The sequence below is a fragment of the Mesoplodon densirostris genome, chromosome 6, assembly GCF_025265405.1.
Source record: "Mesoplodon densirostris isolate mMesDen1 chromosome 6, mMesDen1 primary haplotype, whole genome shotgun sequence".
NCBI lineage: Eukaryota > Metazoa > Chordata > Mammalia > Artiodactyla > Ziphiidae > Mesoplodon > Mesoplodon densirostris.
In genome coordinates this window covers 122236512-122254886 of record NC_082666.1, presented here as the reverse complement: position 1 = coordinate 122254886, position 18375 = coordinate 122236512, and the positions used below count along the sequence as shown (strand labels likewise).

Genomic DNA, 18375 nt, shown 5'->3' with positions numbered 1-18375 from the left:
TGTGGCCTCTCCCGTTGCGGAGCACAGGCTCCGGACGCGCAGGCCCAGCGGCCATGGCCCACGGGCCCAGCCGCTCCACGGCATGTGGGATCCTCCCAGACTGGGGCACGAACCCGTGTCCCCTGCATCGGCAGGTGGACTCCCAACCACTGTGCCACCAGGGAAGCCCTGAATGCAGCACTTTTAAATATGCACATGCGTGTCTTGAGTAACCTTGGACACATCTCAGAGGTTTTTACTTCCCTGACCCTGTGATGAATTCACATGGCTCTCCTAAAAGGGGTGAAACAGACACACGAAGATGCAGGCAAGCAAACCCAAATTCTCAGACGTGAAATCTCTCTCTCTTTCTTGGAGAGGGGACCTGGCCAGGCTGTGGAAGAGCCCCTGGTGAGCACACCCACAGGTTGACCCAGGGCATCCACAGTCAAAAAGGCTTCTATTTTGCCATAAACACCCAAACAGTATAGAAACATCTGGGACATTTCCACTATTGTTCCAACTAGGGGTAGGGATTGAAGAATTTGTCAGGGTTGTCTTCTAGAGATGTTATCTGGGTATAACCTCAGTGAGCAAGCTGGGTTCTTAGAAAGAATCTGTAGTAGGATTTTCTGTGTTTAGCCTCAATTTCCTTATCTACAAAATGAGGCGGGGAGGGTGTCTGTATGAGCTTTAAGGCCCTTCCAGCTCAAAAGGTCTTTAACTTTGTGTGGCTGTTTGTGTATCTGGTGGTAATATTTGATCCTCTGAAGCACCCCACACTTTTTCTTCTGAAAAGAGGATTGACATGAGTACCATGAGCATGGCATCAAATTAATTCCACAATCAAGAGGAATAAATAATCAAAGCGAGATATTGCACTGTATTCTCCAGGATAAAATCAGGTTGCAGACAGGGGCTGCCGAGCCATTCCAATGGGATCTGGAAGAGAAGCGGTTCAATCCGGACTTCTAAGTCCCTTATATCCAGTGATTTGAGCTCAGAGGAGGTAACAGGACAAGGAACTGTGTGCAAAAGACAGAGCCTCAGGAGTCCATGGTAGGAAGGAGTGACTGCCATGCAGTTAGGACCAGTCGGGAGTGTGAGGGAACTCCTGGCGCGGGGCGGGGGGGAGGAGGCAGCTTTTCCATGTCACAGGTGGGTGGGGGGATGCAGGTGCTCAGGGCTCACGACCGAGTCCATGTTCTTTCAATAATGATAGCCATTCATCCTTGAAAGCAGCCAATCTCCATTAAAAAGATGTTCTTTTCCACAGAGGAGACACAGGAGACCTCAGAAAGATAGATGATTCCGGCTGCCAAAGTACTTGATGTTGGTCTCTTCCAGTATGTTGTATGGAACAAGGTATGTCCACGTGAGAAAACTACGTCTTAAGCACAGCTTTTCAGAAGCAAAGCAAAAAATTCCTCCAAGGAATAGGTTACTGGGGTTTTCCCAGCACCACTGAAGAACTTATCCAGGCTTTCGTAGACCCCAGTGGCACCGTGCTGGAGGCTGAAATGTAATAATGGGGAGGGAGAAACACGGGGCATGGCCGATTCCGGGATTCCTCATGGACTGGAGGAGATATGGCGTGGCCTCGGGCACCGATCAAAGAGAAGCTTTCTAAAGAATGAAACCAGTTTTGAGCTGGTGAACCTCAATCCCAGATGAGGAGAGGCAGCCAGCAGGGGACCCACGCGATGAGGACACTGCCTCCCGGAGGCCAGCTCCCAGGCATCAGAGTTCCAGAGAGAGGACCAGATCCTTACTGGGATCCAGGTTCAGAAGAAAGGATGCCCGACTTCCGAGCTTTTGGAGGTGGAGGGGGCGGGGCTTTGGCTTCTCTTCGGACAGGCAGTGGGGCTGCAATCTGGTGGAGCAGACATACGAAAGGAGAAATGAGTCTTACCTTTCTTCCTAATTCTGCCTTCTACTCCACATTTCCAACATTCTGCGTTAGCTTCTCACTGATCTGAGTTTATCTACACAGACTTTGCAAGGTGAAAAGGGAAATTAGACTGATTCAATCTCCCCCTTTCCCTTGCATTAATCAGATATACACTAACACTGCTATATCCCCAATACTTGGCGTATATATAGTAAGGACTCAATAAATTTGTGTTGAATGAATGAAGGAACCCCATCGGAGGCCCCTTCCAGAATGATTGTCACTCACTCAGAAGAAGTAAACTCCTCAGGTGTGAATGAGAACTCACTTCTTATTTCACTCCCCCCGGGGCCCGGGGTGAGGTACCTTCAATCTGATGAAAGGTCTCCTTGCATAGTTCCTTCCCATTGAAAATTCCCCTCTTTATGGTTTCAGGAATGAACCAAGAATCGATTAGAGGGACAAATTGATGGAAAAACCTGCCTACTAAAAATCTTGGGAAATCCAATGCTGCATTCCCATGAGCGGTAGGCTCTCTCTGGCCCCAACGTCTGCGGTCACCCCCCTACCTCTGTGGAGTTCCTCTGGCTGCTCTCGTAGGGCTTGCTTTTGGGTGGAGGAGGAGGTGGGACTGTAGCCATCATCAGCCCGTCTGTCGGCAAAGATGGAGAGCCTGGAAATGACACAAAGTAGATGAAGGCAGAGAGAAAAATTCACCAAGGGATCTCATGCCACTTCTGCTGGCCACGGTAACACCTAAACCCACCTGGTCAAGTAAATCGCTACGGTCACATTCTACAGTTTCTGTGGACAGTATGGAGAAGACCTCTTATGCCTTGGGATAGATGGAGCACCTTTCATTTATCTGAAAGCTTCACCAGAAGTTCTTAAGCAAAAATCTCACTTTTTTGTTGAAGGTTTTTACTCTTAAGCTGAAGATGAGACTATTTTCTAGAACTTAGGGTATTACTTTGTTCTCTGATATATCCCAAGTCCTTAGAAAAAGCATCTATCACATACTAGGTAGTCAATAAATATTGGTTAAATTGAACTGTCATAGTTTTATCATTTAAAGGGTGCAATATCCACTTCCTCCAGGAAAACCTGTCTGATTATCTCTGACACTCGGCTGACGACTGTCTCCCATTTGATTTGAAGATTCACCCCTCCATCATTCCTTTGTACTAAGCGGTCCTTGTAATTCTTCTCAGGCTTTGTGTATTGCTGAGTCCCCAAGCCTGACTGTAAGTAGTCTGTTGAATGGGTCTATTTCTTGTCCTTATTTTGGACCCTTCTCCATATAAAGTACACAGCTATCTGCCCAACAGTTCCAAAGTTACTCACTTCCTGTCTAGTCCTAGTCCAGATCCACCTCATTTATACCATCACAGTTGGAAAAGGGGCAGTGAAACCCTGTGGCCCCCTGTGTAGAAAACTTTAATGAGTCTTAGCAACCTAAGGATTCCTCGCCAAACCCTAATCTAATTGAATTATACCCACTACCACTGAATTGAACCTACGTGATGATCATCTCATACACCTTGTGGCTGTCTTGGTTAAAAATGGCCCAGATTCATCGACATACACCGTCCTCTAGTAAAATGAATAGAAGGGGTGTCTACAGGAAGACTTACTCAGGGTCCTGGTCGCTTTCGGAGTGAGTGGGGGTGGGCTCAGGGGTGTTGACTGAGGTGGGGAAGAGCCATGAAACGGTGTCAGCCGGTTGTCCGACAGCTGGAGACTCTTTGGCCTTTGTACTTTTCTGGCTGGGCTCTAGCAGCGAGGGTGGGGAGAAACACAGCAAAACATTCTCACAGGGAGGCACGCTGGGCCCATGCATGCTCAGAACAACTTTATCAGCAGAGCAGAAACTGTTAAAGGGCAGAATTCCAGGAGCCCTTTCTAAGCTTACCGCACTGGCACGCTGGGGGCACCAGGGCAGAGACACTAACAGGGAATCACCGGACCATAGACTATTTTCTGGCCAGCCACAGACTTGATTGTAATCACAGTTGGACTGTGCCATTTAGGTTGGAGATGAGCCACGCTGATTCTCAGGGAGAGCAGCTCCTGCCACACTTAACAACTTGATGTGGCTTATGGAAGAATCAAGTACCTTTTATTTTTTTTAAGCTAAAAGAAGGGATGCGACAACGTTTGGATGGGGTCATGGACCACAGTGGCGAGAACCACAACTCCAATCATTAATCCACGGGTTTATACTGTGCGTAAATCTTGCGCCATTATTGATTTAGAGGCTCTGATCTCTGTATGTGTTTTTCTTAGCACCATCTGAGATCTGACCCTACCCCAGGCTGCTGCGTCCTGAGAAACCATGCTAGGCTTCCGTCTGGTGACTCACAGCTGTGAGGTAAATGGTGAGATACCTGGCTCCAGGGAAAGCAATGGCAAACTGGCAAATCTATGGTGTTTGTTTGTTTTTACCATCAGATCAGGTTCTGATGCTTTCTCTGCGATGACCTGGGACTTGCTCAGACTCCAGTCTTTTCTCTTGAACTTGCTCATCCGGTTCTCACTGTCCTCTTTGAGGGACAGATCTTCCACTCTGGCCCCTGATGAGGCCCTGCGCTCCAAAAGGGGGTCCAGAATGGACCTAGCAGGGGTTGGGGAGGGAAGGATGGGGAGTTTAGAATTAGCAGAGGCAAACTAGTAAATATAGGACAGATAAACAACAAGCTTCTACTGTACAGCACAGGGAACTATATTCAATATCCTGGGATAAACCATAATGGAAAAGAATATGAAAAAGAATATATATATGTATAACTGAGTCACTTTGCTATACAGCAGAAATTAACACAACATTGTAAATCAACTATACTTCAATAAATTTTTTTGAAAAAGGATTGACCTATCAGCCATGAACAAGGACAAAGTCAGGAAACACTGATCACCTGACAGTCAAAACCGATATATGTACAACTGATTCACTTTGCTGTAGACCTGAAACTAACACAACATTGTAAATCAAGTATACCCCAATAAACATTAAAACAAACAAACAAACAAACAAAAAATGGACTCCAAAAAGATCAGGGGATATGACTCTACAGCCGAACCTTGACCTGTGGCATTGTTCTCAGGTTGTAATCTGAATTTCCAACTTCCAGTTGAGTATCTCAAGGTCTACGTGTACAGAAATGAGGCCATCCAAGTATGGAAAGAAAATATTAGTGAATATTTATCTTATCTAAGGAAGACAAGGTCTTATTAAACTTAGAGGGAAAGACAGAGTTCACACAGTAAAAGATGAATAGGCAGCTTTATGTAGTGGATAATAGCACATTCTCTAGAGCCCTACAGCCTGGGTTCAAATCCTACCTACACTGACTTGGTGGGTGACCTTGGGCAGATAACCTTTTCATACCTCAGTTTCCTTATATGTGAAATGGGGATAAAAATAGTACCTACCTTATAGGGTGATTACAGAATGCTTACAACAGTGCTTAGCATATAGGAGTACTCCTCAAATGTTTTTTAATTACAGTGATAGATTTTCAAGCACCATAGTGAAAATGGATTCATTCAAGAACCATAATTAGATGTTAATACACAGAGGAGAAGAGTTTGATGAGAAACAGGAGAGTCTCAAAATATCTCCCCATAAATTGCTTATTAATTACAAAGGGAAAAATAGTAAGTACTATTTTAAAAATAGAAAAGAAAATGGACCAAATCTTAACCACAGGATCAATTAAATCACTAGTAAGGGACAAATGGGTACTGTGCTTCCAGATATGATACCTGAAAAGGACATATCACACAAAAATGTATCACCTGAATCCTAAGCACGAGGAAACATCAGACAAACCCAAACGAAAAAGAATTCTATAAAATAACTAGCCCATAATCTTCAAAAATGCCATTATGAAAGACAAGGAAAGGCTAAGGAAATGATTTCAAATTAAAGAATAGAGAGACATGGCTAAATACAATATGTGATCCTGATTGGATCCTGTACCACAAATTGCTATAAGACATTACTGGGACAACTGACAAAACTGGAATATGGGTTGTAGCTTTAAGTTTTGGGTCAATGTCACATTTCCTGAATGTATAGGCTGTACTGAATGTAGTACGTGGTTACAATAAGACAATCTGCTTGCTCCATAGCCATGGTGTATGCAGCCCACTCTCAAATGGCAGACTGGGGGTTGGGGGGAGAGACAGAGAGGAATGATGTGGCAAAATGTAAAAACAAGGGGGGAGGGGTTAAAAACCTACCTTTGTGATGTATAGATTGCTTTTGGCTTCTAAATGGGTAATTAATAAGTTCTGGTTTAATTAAAAATTGGTAGATTTTACTCCATAAAAATGAAAAGTTTGGAGGGATAGGTCGGAAGAGCACAGAGGATTTTTAGGGCAGTGAAATTATTCTATATGATACTACAATGGTGAATATATTTATCAAAACTCACAATGTACAACACCACGAGTGAACCCTAATGTAAACTATGGACTTTGGGTGATTGTGATGTGTCATTGTAGGTTCATCAAGTGTAACAAGTGTATCAATTTGGTGCTGGATGCTTATGGTAGGGGAGGCTGGGAGTGTCCAGGGCAGAGGTACATGGGAACTCTGTACTTTCTGGTCATTCTTGCTGTGAACCTAAAACTGCTCTAAAAAATAAAGCCTACTTTTTTTTTTTTTTTTTTTTTTAGAAAAAGCTTTGATATGAAATAAGACAACAGAAAACAGCTATCAGCTTTTAGTATTTAAAAATTAAAAGCTTCTGTTCAGCAGAAAGCATCATTTGTAAACTAAAACTATTTGCTGTACATATTTTAGATGGCAAATATCATTAATGTATAAGAAACTTTTTTACAAATCAAAAAGAAAGAAATATGAGTAGCTCAATTTTTACAAACTGTCGAAGGAGATAAACAGGTATTTCACGAAAAAAGAAATCCATATAATTTTTTAAAAAACTTACTATCACTAATTATTAAATATGTAAATATTAAAATGAGATCACTGGAGGGGGCAGACTATTTTTACATTTTATTATGGAAAATTTCGAACATTAAAAAGTGGAGAGAATATAATAAACTTTTTATTTTTTTTGGCTGTGCTGCGTGCCATGCGGGATTTTAGTTCCCGGACCAGGGATCGAACCTGTGCCCCTTGCAGTGGAAGCATGGAGTCCTAACCACTGGACTGCCAGTGAAGTCCCCGAGAGAATATAATAAATCTTATGTGTACATTACTCAGCATCAGCAGTGATCAACTCATGGCCAATCTTATTCCTTATATACACCCAGTCATAGTCCTCACCCCTCACTGGATTATTTGAAAGCGATTCCTAGATATCACATCTCATCTATAAATATTTTGGTGCATATCTCTACAAGGCAAGGATTCATCTTCATAACAAAACTACACTCCCATCATCATTCCTAAAAAAGTGAATAATTCTCTAACTTCATCAAACATCCAATCAGTGTTCAAATTTCCTGTCTCATAATTTTTTTGGCAAGTGATTTCTTTGAATCGGGATCTAAACAAGATTTACTCATTGTATTTGGCTGATATACTTCTAAGTCATTTTAAGCTTTTTAATACTTTAGGTCTCACTTTCTAGAAAATATTTTGCCCTCTTCCATGAAGATACAGGATGAGAAAGTACCAGGAAAGTCTGGTTAAAGAACCACTGGAGTCACAATGGAAGATGCTTCTAGACTACAATTCTTCTTCTTTCTTATTTCAAATTATTCTCTCCTTTTCTGAATATTCTGTTATTATTATTTTTTTTAAAGATTACATTCCTGAATTTACAATTTTTTGGTATTTTCCAATTATTAGTATATTTAAGGGGAAGCCACTCACTATTATTTGTCTTAAATCTGTACTAATTAAAAAAAATCATAGAACTAAATTCCAAAACAGACGCTTATTATTCTTAAAAGCAAAAAAGCCAAATCAAACAAAAAGAATCACTTCAAACAGTAGTTGGTCAGGGAGGGAAAAAAAAACCCCAAACAACAATCCAGTATTCTACTGGGTCTCCTATTACTTTACCTGTGAGATTGCTAATGAAGGTCTGTGGGTCATTAGATCTACAGGCAAAGATCTAGGCCCTAATGTGAGTTTCAGTAGGGCCTAGTTATGAACCAAACTAAACAGTAAAATAATGATAGTGTAGTCCCACAGTGCCTGTGTTATTTTTTTCTTACACTGACTATTTCAATGATTTTCCTGAAATACCAAAGAGTAATTTCTTATCTAAAAAATTTTGGTTTGAGGCCCCTACTTTGCTGGAGCTCTGAACGTGTACTGAGTTGACCTGCTGTGCAAGCCCTTCCAGCTTTCCCTAACACGATGCACTGTGTTTCATAAAGTTATTCTCTTTCTGGGCCACAGCCTCCCATGTGCCAAACAGGATGGATACACACAGCCAAGAAAGAAGTGAGCCTCTGCAGACTGCACACCCAATAATTACCATGAAAGTTCTAATGAATACGGTGACATAACACTGCTAATAGGAGAATTGAGGTCATTGGGTGTGAATCAGTTTGAGATGCTTTAAAGAAACATCCTGAATAAATGTTAGAAAATGGTATCAATGATGTCATCTTACTGGGCAAACGTGGGCAAGAGCAATAACCCACTTTGCCCGGGGTCCTGATATAAAGAGGACCCCAGTCACCTGCTCTCTGTTTACTGACCTAATGGATCAGCAATTACGGTGTCTCTGATTTTCAACAGCTGCCTGAAAACTTTTTTTTTTGAAAGAGACAGAGTTTAAGAAAAGAGAACAGAACAGAACTTCTGTGCTTGCCACAAAGTAGGTAGTATCTCTTTACGGCATGAAAAAAACATAAATGGGGAAAAATAAACAAATGAATCAGGTATTAATTAATATTTTGAAATTCAAAAGATTAGAAATAGTCCAAATACCTAATATGGGTGACTATATTATGAAAAATTATACAGTCACTCATACATTGTATATGGCATTGCATATTGGCATTTGTGATATCAAGAATTGTAAAAAATATTACTCCCTGAATAAGTAATATATGCTTTGGGGAAGTAAAGCCTACACTCCATCTTAACCTAAAGGCTGAGAAGTGATCTGAGACTATATCCTAAATAATCGTAAAGCTATATGGACACATGTTTGTTACAATTCTTAATAGTATAAATGCATTTTAGATTGATACAACCTAATTTTCTTTCCTTTTTCTTTTTTCTTTTAAATTTTGGCCATCCTGAGGGGCTTGCAAGATCTCAGTTCCTCGACCAGGGATTGAACCTGGGCCACAGCAGTGAAAGCGCTGAATCCTAACCACTAGGCCACCAGGGTACTCCCTAAATGTCTTTATATTAAATTTATAATGAACTTTTATGATTATCTGTTTAGAAACAGTGACAAAGCTTAAACATTCTATAGTAGGGAGAAGAATTATTTATGGCACATTCATATGATGTAATGGTAGAGAGCCATCAAAAGTGATAATTAAAAACTAATAATAAAATTATATAGCAATATGGAAAATGCTTATAACAAAAAGACAAAGAGGAAAAGCAAATTACCAAACTAAATCTGTGCTATAATTGCAGCTGTGTAAAGATATCTATGTGAATGGTAAAGGGTAGATAAATAATTCAGAAAATAAAAAATACTTGAGGGCTTCCCTGGTGGCGCAGTGGTTAAGAATCTGCCTGCCAATGCACGGGACATGGGTTCAAGCTCTGGTCTGGGAACATGCCACAGAGCAGCTAAGCCCATGCACCACAACTGCTGAGCCTGTGCTCTAGAGCCCATGAGCCACAACTACTAAGCCCGCGTGCCCCAACTACCAAAGCTCACGTGCCTAGAGCCCATGCTCCGTAACAAAAGAAGCCACCACAATGAGAAGCCCTCACATCTCAACAAAGAGTAGCCCCCGCTCGCTGCAACTAGAGAAAGCCTGCATGCAGCAGTGAAGACCCAATGCAGCCAATAAATAAATAAATAAATAAAATATTTGATTTCCAGGTAGAAGGCCATTTGGACAGGTTACTTTTGTGATTTGATTATTATAATATGGAATTACAAAATTATAAATAAGTGTTAAGTCAACTGACTTAACTTATATTCAACATTAAAACACACAGTGATGCTAAATACTCATCATGCATATAAAATTAAGCAATAGGTCACAAAATGGTACATGCCATGCTTTTCCACTTGAACACAATTATGAATTCACTCCTTTAAAATATTTTAAATTTGAACGTATGGAAAGGCACTCTGTTTCTGGCAAGAAGGCTCAACATCAAAAAGCCCTAAATTCAATCCATAAATTTAACATATCCCAATAAAAATAACAGGATTCCAGACAAGATAATATGAAAATGAGCTACGTAAAACTAGCCAGGCAAATTCTGAAAAAAAAATTACTAGAACTTTTAAAACCTTTAAAATCTATAGTAATTAAAACTGCATTAGAACAAGTGCATGAACCACACAGGTAGATCTAAGAAATGGGGGAAAAGTCTACAAACAGACTAAAGAACATATTGGAATTTGATTTTTTTATAAGGCTGACATTTCAAATCAGTAGAGAAAAGATGATTTGCTCACTAAATGTTATAGGGAGAACTGGGTAGCCAAGTAGGGAAAAAAAATTGGCTCTATACCTTACACTTTATACTAAAATAAGTACAAAGAATCACAGATTTTATTATAAATAGTGAAAACCTAAAACTAGGCTTTTTGTAGTCTTAAAGTGAGGAAGGCCTTTATGATATAAAATCCAGAAGCCATAAAATCAAATATTAACTTATTTGACTGCATAAAAAAATCAGCGTAACCAAATAAAAAATGAGAAGCAAAGTCAGAAAACAAAGGAAAAATTGGAAATATTTCAACTCATATCACAAAGGGTCAATATCCAACAGAAAAATGTATGCAAAATATCTGACCACAGTTCACAGAAAATAAAATACATACAAGCTAGTAAACAAATGAAAAGATGCTCACCCTCACACAAAACAAGAAGGATGAAAGAGAACCAATATGCAACCAAACAAAAGCCCTAGGCCAAGAAAATATTTTCCACCTATCAGACTGTTAAAAATTAAAAGGCCTGATAATACACAATTTGGTGGCAAGATGTGGGTGAACAGGCACCCTTGTGTGTTGCTGATGGGACTGTAAATGGGTATAATCTCTATGAAAGTCAGTTTAGGAATAATTTTGAAAACTGCAGCTATATATGTTTGACAGAGCAATTTCACCTCTGAACTTTTTCTCATATTGATATACTTGAATATTAACAAAATAATATATTTTTAAGGTTACTCATTGCTATAACTACTGTGATAGTAAAAGGCTGAAATCAACCAAATGTCCATCAATAGACAATGATGGAGTGTATCACAGGTAGGGAAATCGTGAGATGTCTGCAACTCAAAACAAAGAGGAGGCTCTCGCAGTTCTGAAATGGAATGATTTTCAAGATCTAGTCAGTGAAAAAAGCAAGGCAGGACTTCCCTGGTGGCGCAGTGGTTAAAAATCTACCTGCCAATGCAAGGGACAAGGGTTCGAGCCCTGGTCAGGGAAGATCCCACATGCCGTGGAGCAACTAAGCCTGTGCGCCACAACTACTGAGCCTGAGCTCTAGAACACGTGAGCCACAACTACTGAGCCCACGTGCCACAACTACTGAAGCCCGCACGCCTAGAGCCTGTGCTCCGCAACAAGAGAAGCCACCGCAATGAGAAGCCCGCGCACCACAACGAAGAGTAGCCCCCGCTCGCCAATGCAGCCAAAAATAAATAAATAAATAAACTAATTAATTTTTTAAAAATCAAGGCAAAGAGTATTATATGCTGTCATTTATAAATAAAAAACGTGTGACGAAGGATATATATTTAGGAACTGCTTCTGTACAGATAAAGAGCTGCTGGAAAGGCACCACGGACATGAACCTGAACGCTGACATCACTGGCCTCTGGAGAGTGGTACTCATGAGCTGCAAGTCGGGGACTGACAGGAGGCCTCTCATGATATGTCCTTTTGTACCTTTGAAATTTCATATGTGATTACATTGCCTACACATAAAATAAACTTAAAAATTATTTAAAAAAATTGAAACAAAAAATATCAAGCAATAACTACAAATTATTCTGAAACAAACAAAATAGGATATGATTGGCTGGGTCATAGGGTGTGATAGCATTATGGGTGATTTTTTTTTCCATTTTTCATAACTGTTGCTACTATCAGATAAATAATGATATTCATCATGATGAAGATGATGAGAAAGACCCAAAAACTAATAACCCAGGTACTGTGAATTATTTCCCTTACGAAGATGATGCATCCACACTGACCAAGTCTCACCTTGGGGACCAAAGGCAAACATTAGGAAGGAGTTAGCTCACCCCTCCTGGCAATTAAAGATCGAAGCCTTACCCATCAGATCCTGGTCTGGAAGGAGCATTATCAGATGAGTTAGAAGAGCTGGAGATCACAGAGGAAGTCACCGAGGTAATGGACAATCTCCGCAGTGTGGACGACATGATGTAGGGGAGCACCATAGAGCCTGTGCGGTTTTGCTTCCTCTCCGTCAAGTTGGGCGGCTAAAGGAGACATGACCCCTCATGGTTAGCTGGCTTGGAATTCAGCCCTTAGGAACTGGCGCAGCCCCTGGTGGTTTGTGGTGAGTGCCCACCTGTATTGGGGTTGGCACCCCAGTCTGATGGGTTGGTGCCTGTGTTGCGTCGGTTGTTAAATATTGCAAATACTTATATTCTTTTTTTGTAGATTGAAAGATCTTATTGACGTATTATTTTGTTTATTATAATATGACATACGAGATATTTTGTAACTGCATATCACAACATCCTGACATTTAAGCATCTAGGTTGTGAGTTCATTTTCTGTATATTAAGCAACTCTCCATTTTTTAAAAATTTGTTTAAGTATAGTTGATTTACAATGCTGTTTTAGTTTCTGCTGTACAGCAAAGTGATTCAGTTAAATATATATATATTTTTTCCATTTCATATTCTTTTCTATAATGGTTTATCACAAGATATTGAATACAGTTCCCTGTGCTATACAGTAAGACCTTGTTGTTTATCCATCCTACATATACTAGTTTACATCTGCGAACCCCAAACTCCCAATCCATCCGTGTCCCCCAATCCATCCCTTCTCCACCCTCCCTGTCCATCCCTCCCCCACCCGTTATATTCTTAGTTATAAACAGAACTTCGGTTAAGCCTACCTTGTTTCTAAAACTAGAGAAAAATTCACCCTAACTTTCTGCCAGCCTCATGAGAGAGGGAAACCAAGATGTTCATTACTCATCAATAAAACAGCAAACCCCTCTGTGTGCTTCTCCAGCTTAGCTTCTACTGGCCATTTAAAAAACGAAATACTGGCCTACTAGAAAAGTTTTAGATTGAAACTGGACACCTGATGCTTATCCTGGTGAATCTTAGGAAATAAAGGAATACGGATATACTCTCATAAGAAATGTCTCCAGTAGGTCAACATATCAAATTCAAATGTTAACACTGGCCTGGGTCTAATAAAAACTAAACTCATTGAGTGAAAGCCAAGTCTTTGCCATCTAGGAACTTGTGTAAAAGACAAATGTTCCTAAAAGAAAACACTTAACTGGAAATAGGTTAGGAGGTAAATTCGTAGGAAGGCATGACTGAACACTTGGGTGACTGGGAGAGATGATCAAAAAGCTACTAGGGAGAAAAATGTAGCAGAGATGGAGGAATGGGAACAGGGGACAGGAAGACATGAAAAGAAATGCAGAGCTTTGATTCGGAGGAAAGAGGATTTTTGAAAATCTGGGGTTCAAGAATACAACATTTGGGCTTCCCTGGTGGCGCAGTGGTTGAGAGTCCGCCTGCCGATGCAGGGGACACGGGTTCGTGCCCCGGTCCGGGAGGATCCCACATGCTGCGGAGCGGCTAGGCCCGTGAGCCATGGACGCTGAGCCTGTGCGTCCGGAGCCTGTGCTCCGCAACGGGAGAGGCCACAACAGTGAGAGGCCCGTGTACCGCAAAAAAAAAAAAAAAAAAGCGGCTAAATGAAGCTGGAACCAAGCATACCATCAACTGTGGTAGAGAAAAGGCTGACCCATGTATCGCTCCACCCAACTTCTTGGGAGGAAAAAAAGAAAACGGTAGCTGTGAGAAATGTTACAACTGTCCAAAAAAATCATGACATCAGCAACATGCATTGTCAAATGTAATTCACAATTCTCTGTCCCCTTCGAAGGTGTGATGAGTAGGAACATTTCACCAAAATAAAAAATAAAGATTAGGGGCCTCCCTGGTGGCGCAGTGGTTGAGAGTCCGCCTGCCGATGCAGGGGATACGGGTTCGTGCCCCGGTCTGGGAGGATCCCATATGCCGCGGAGCGGCTGGGCCCGTGAGCCATGGCCGCTGGGCCTGCGCATCCGGAGCCTGTGCTCCGCAACGGGAGAGGCCACAACAGTGAGAGGCCCGCATACAGCAAAAAAAATAAATAAATAAATAAAGATTAGGAAAAGCTGTAGGAGTTGGGCTGGACATGACAGGAATAACCAGTGCCTAGGATTAGGAAACGCCAATTTCTAGTAGTGTGGTTTTCACAGTGTGGTGCCTAGCCCCGCAGAACTACCTGGCGGCATGTTAGAAATGCAAATCCTTGGGCCCCATCCCAGACCAAGTGAATGAGAAACCCTAAGGATGTGGCCCAGCAATCTGTTTTCACGGGCCTTCCAGGTGGTTCTGACTGTCATTTAAGTTTAAGTGCCGGTGTCCAGTACAACAACAGTTGAAGGTTATCAAGAGTGGACCATGCCTTCTCTGAACGGCCCCAGTGTTTGCATGCCATTCCTAGGCTACTTTGACTCATCTGGCATCTGAAAAATGGATCAATATCATAAATGGTAGAAGAGGCTAGAAAAAGCTCATAGGCTGTTGAGACAAAGCCTACCAGTGTTATAACCCCATAGAGCTTTTCCACTTTCTCCTTGAGTTCCCGGAAGCAAGAAGACAACCGGTCGTGCAGTGGCTTCAGCTGCTCCGTCAGCTTCTCCCCATGGATGCGGATCCCCTCTGTCAGCAGAGGCATCTGGGAAGGAGGGCATGAAAGGAATAGGATATTGTTTAGGAAGAGGGATAGTTCAGATTTGGATGCTGGGGAAAGATGGAAGGTGGGGATGGACAGGTAAACCGGTAGACACAGCACGTTTCAAACGAACATACTGCTTCTCAGCGTAAAGACTGGGAACTGGATGCTCTTGGGTCAAAGATGCAGAGGAATCTGCACGCTGGGGATACAAGTAACCAGGGGAAGGGCCGACAGGCAAGGCAAATCCACGTGAGCCTGGGGGCCTTTCTATGCAGGAGTAACTGATACGTTTCACCTTGGACTGAACTGTATGGCTGCGTTTCCTCCCACTGTTCACAGAAGTAGGGAGAGAGAGAGAGAAACTGAGGCCAACATCTCTCATCTGGAAACACAAGCCAGCAAACCAATTTGGGGACTTTAATCTCCCCTCTAAGAAGACCCCTCTCAACACTGTGCAGTCTAATGGAATGTTCTTCCTATGTTGCTTCGCCAAATAAATAGATAGGTTGTGATTCCAAGGGTTAAAAAAAAAAAAAGTAACCCTAAACGTGCACTTGGAGATGGATGCCCTAGAGAATATCTTGGTTGTGTGGGTGGTGGCCGCCCACAGAGCGTGGAGAGCTGTCCAGCCACACCTCCCCTGGACATACCTGCAACGCTATTAGTCGCTTTAGCAGCTCGATCTTCTCCTGGTCTTCAGGATGCTCCTGCAAGTACTTTTCTGTAAAAAAAGCCTAAAAGCAAAGCATCGGCAAGTATTGATTAGAACACATTCCTGTCTGTATTTGACCCTAAGAGGATGGGGAGGGAAGCCTAGGAGGGTGGAACACGTCTTCTGTTCTGTCTGATGAATCAGGAATGATTAAGTAAACATTCGTTCCTTTCCTGGGAAGCTCTTAAACCACCGGAGTGGACAATTCAAAAAGGAAAGTTATTCTGTAGTCTTCCTGGAATCATGCAGTTCCTAGCAAGAGTACATTCTCAACTACTACACACACACACACAAATCAAATCAGCAGCAGCAGAGCAGAATGTCATTCATTAAAAAACTTCCCCAGAGAGCTAAGAAAAGGCCAAATGGCAATATCAAAAGGTTATTCATTAGAGTAAGTGCCTAGATCTTATCAAGGATAGAGCTAAAAATTAATAGGCTGAAGATGTGGCTGAGAGTTTTCCTGCCCAGCATTTTATAGGCTGTATCACAATTCCTGAAGATTCATATTGGCACCTTCTTACTAATCACCTATCCAAAAAGGCTATTTTGAGGACAACAAGAGAAATGCTATAGATGCGAAAGTATTTTTTTTTTTGGCGGTACGCAGGCCTCTCACTGTTGTGGCCTCTCCCGTTGCGGAGCACAGGCTCCGGACGTGCAGGCTCATCAGCCATGGCTCATGGGCCCAGCCGCTCCGCGGCACGTGGCATGAACCCGCGTCCCCTGCATCGGCAGGTGGACTCTCAACCACTGCGCCACCAGGGAAGCCCTGTGAAAATCTTTTGAAAATATTAAATGCAGGTTGCATTTATTATGCTATGTCAAGACCATGTCACCCATAACATCAATAAACATTCGTGGAAAGGTCCTATAATAGGGACATAAAACTCAAACTATAAATACAGGTGTTCCATAGGAGACCAATTTAAAGACAGAATTCATTAGGATAGAAAAACTAAACTCTGCAGTGAACATGTGAGCTCCAACAGAGTTCAAAATGGGAGTTATCTATTTTCTCCCTGTACCATAACCGTCATTTCTGAGAGTGCTTTTTTTTTTTTTTTTTTTTTTTTTTTTTTTTGCGGTATGCGGGCCTCTCACTGTTGTGGCCTCCCCCGTTGCGGAGCACAGGCTCCGGACGCGCAGGCTCCGGACGCGCAGGCTCAGCGGCCATGGCTCACGGGCCCAGCCGCTCCGCGGCATATGGGATCCTCCCAGACCGGGGCACGAACCCGTATCCCCTGCATCGGCAGGCGGACTCTCAACCACTTGCGCCACCAGGGAGGCCCTCTGAGAGTGCTTTTGAAGACCAGCCTTCAAAGTTCCCCTTCACTCTTTTGCTTCACTAGTAGGAAAACCACCCCATTACACGAAACCCAAGAGTTCCTGAAACTACAGGATACAGTTATAAAAGGGATCAGCCCATTTTGTGTGGAAAACAGAACATGTGCAAACTCTTTACTTTGTGGGAAGATGTTATGGGTTAAACTGTGTCCCCCCACCCCGAATTCCTAGGTTGAAGTCCTAAGCCCTGGGACCTCAGAATGTGACCCCAGATGGACACAGACTTATTGCAGAGGTAATTAGTTAAGATGAGGTCACATGAGAGTAGGACAGACCCCTAATCCAATCTGACCGGTGTCCTTGCAAAAAGGGGATATGAGGAGACAGACACATGTACACAGAGAGAACACCATGTGAAGAGCCAAAGAGATGACAGTCATCTACAAGGAAAGGGATACCAAAGGTTGCCAGCAACCCACAGAAGCCAGGAGAGAGGCAGGGAGCAGACTCTTCCTCAGAGGCCTCAGAGGGAATCAACACTGCTGACACCTTGATTTCAGACTACTGGACCCCAGAACTGTGAGACAACCATCAGTTTTTAAAAGTTGCTGAAATAAAGTTGTTTATATATCCTTCCTTTCCTTCCCTTTTTTTTTTCTTTTTCATTTTAATTAGAAGATGGTCACACTGGAAAAAACTTCATATAAAATTATATAATAGGGGCTTCCCTGGTGGTGCAGTGGTTGAGAGTCCGCCTGCCGATGCAGGGGACACGGGTTCATGCCTCGGTCCGGGAAGATCCCACATGCTGCGGAGCGGCTGGGCCCGTGAGCCATGGCTGCTGAGCCTGCGCGTCCAGAGCCTGTGCTCCACAACGGGAGGGGCCGCAACAGTGAGAGGCCCGCGTACCGCAAAAAAAAAAAAAAAAAAAAAAAAAAAAAGTATATAATAGTCACAAATATTGGCATATATAAATCAGAGTTTTAGGAGCATTCTGAAAAAAAAAAAAAGAATACTTGGAAAGACACATCAAAATTAGTACCAGATAGCTTATAGGAAAAAGCACACACTGAAATCATTATAGCATTAAAAAAGTACTGTATTCTGGGCCCTAGTATTGAATTCCATTATAACACTAGAAATTATTACTGAAACCTAAAATGGGCAAACTATAGTTCCTCTGGTGCTTTCCCAGCTGCTGAGACTAAGAAGACTAAAAAAGGTTGAGAGGTTGAAGAGACGACAGAAGAAAGAAGATCCCTGTAGCACTGGTAAGCCCCACGCATCAACAACACTCAAACTGGGACATCCCTGGTGGTCCAGGGGTTGAGACTCCATGCTTCCAAGGCAGGGGGCGTGGGTTCGATCCCTGGTTGGGGAACTAAGATCCCTCATGCCAAAACAAATAA

At 42.3% G+C, this 18375-nt stretch overlaps 1 protein-coding gene across 1 annotated transcript in view; it reads right to left on the bottom strand.

Annotated features, from left to right (window-relative positions):
• Window positions 1–835: 835 nt before the first annotated feature.
• Window positions 836–18375, bottom strand: part of DOCK5 (dedicator of cytokinesis 5) — a 216239-nt gene continuing 198699 nt past the window's right edge. Inside the window, exons 46-52 of the mRNA XM_060102585.1 lie at window positions 15618–15701; window positions 14830–14967; window positions 12298–12464; window positions 4316–4484; window positions 3505–3643; window positions 2440–2543; window positions 836–1852 (exon numbers count right to left, since the gene is read on the bottom strand). Coding sequence (XP_059958568.1) covers window positions 1748–1852; window positions 2440–2543; window positions 3505–3643; window positions 4316–4484; window positions 12298–12464; window positions 14830–14967; window positions 15618–15701 — 906 coding nt within the window. The 3' untranslated portion in view covers window positions 836–1747. The remainder of the gene's footprint in view (window positions 1853–2439; window positions 2544–3504; window positions 3644–4315; window positions 4485–12297; window positions 12465–14829; window positions 14968–15617; window positions 15702–18375) is intronic.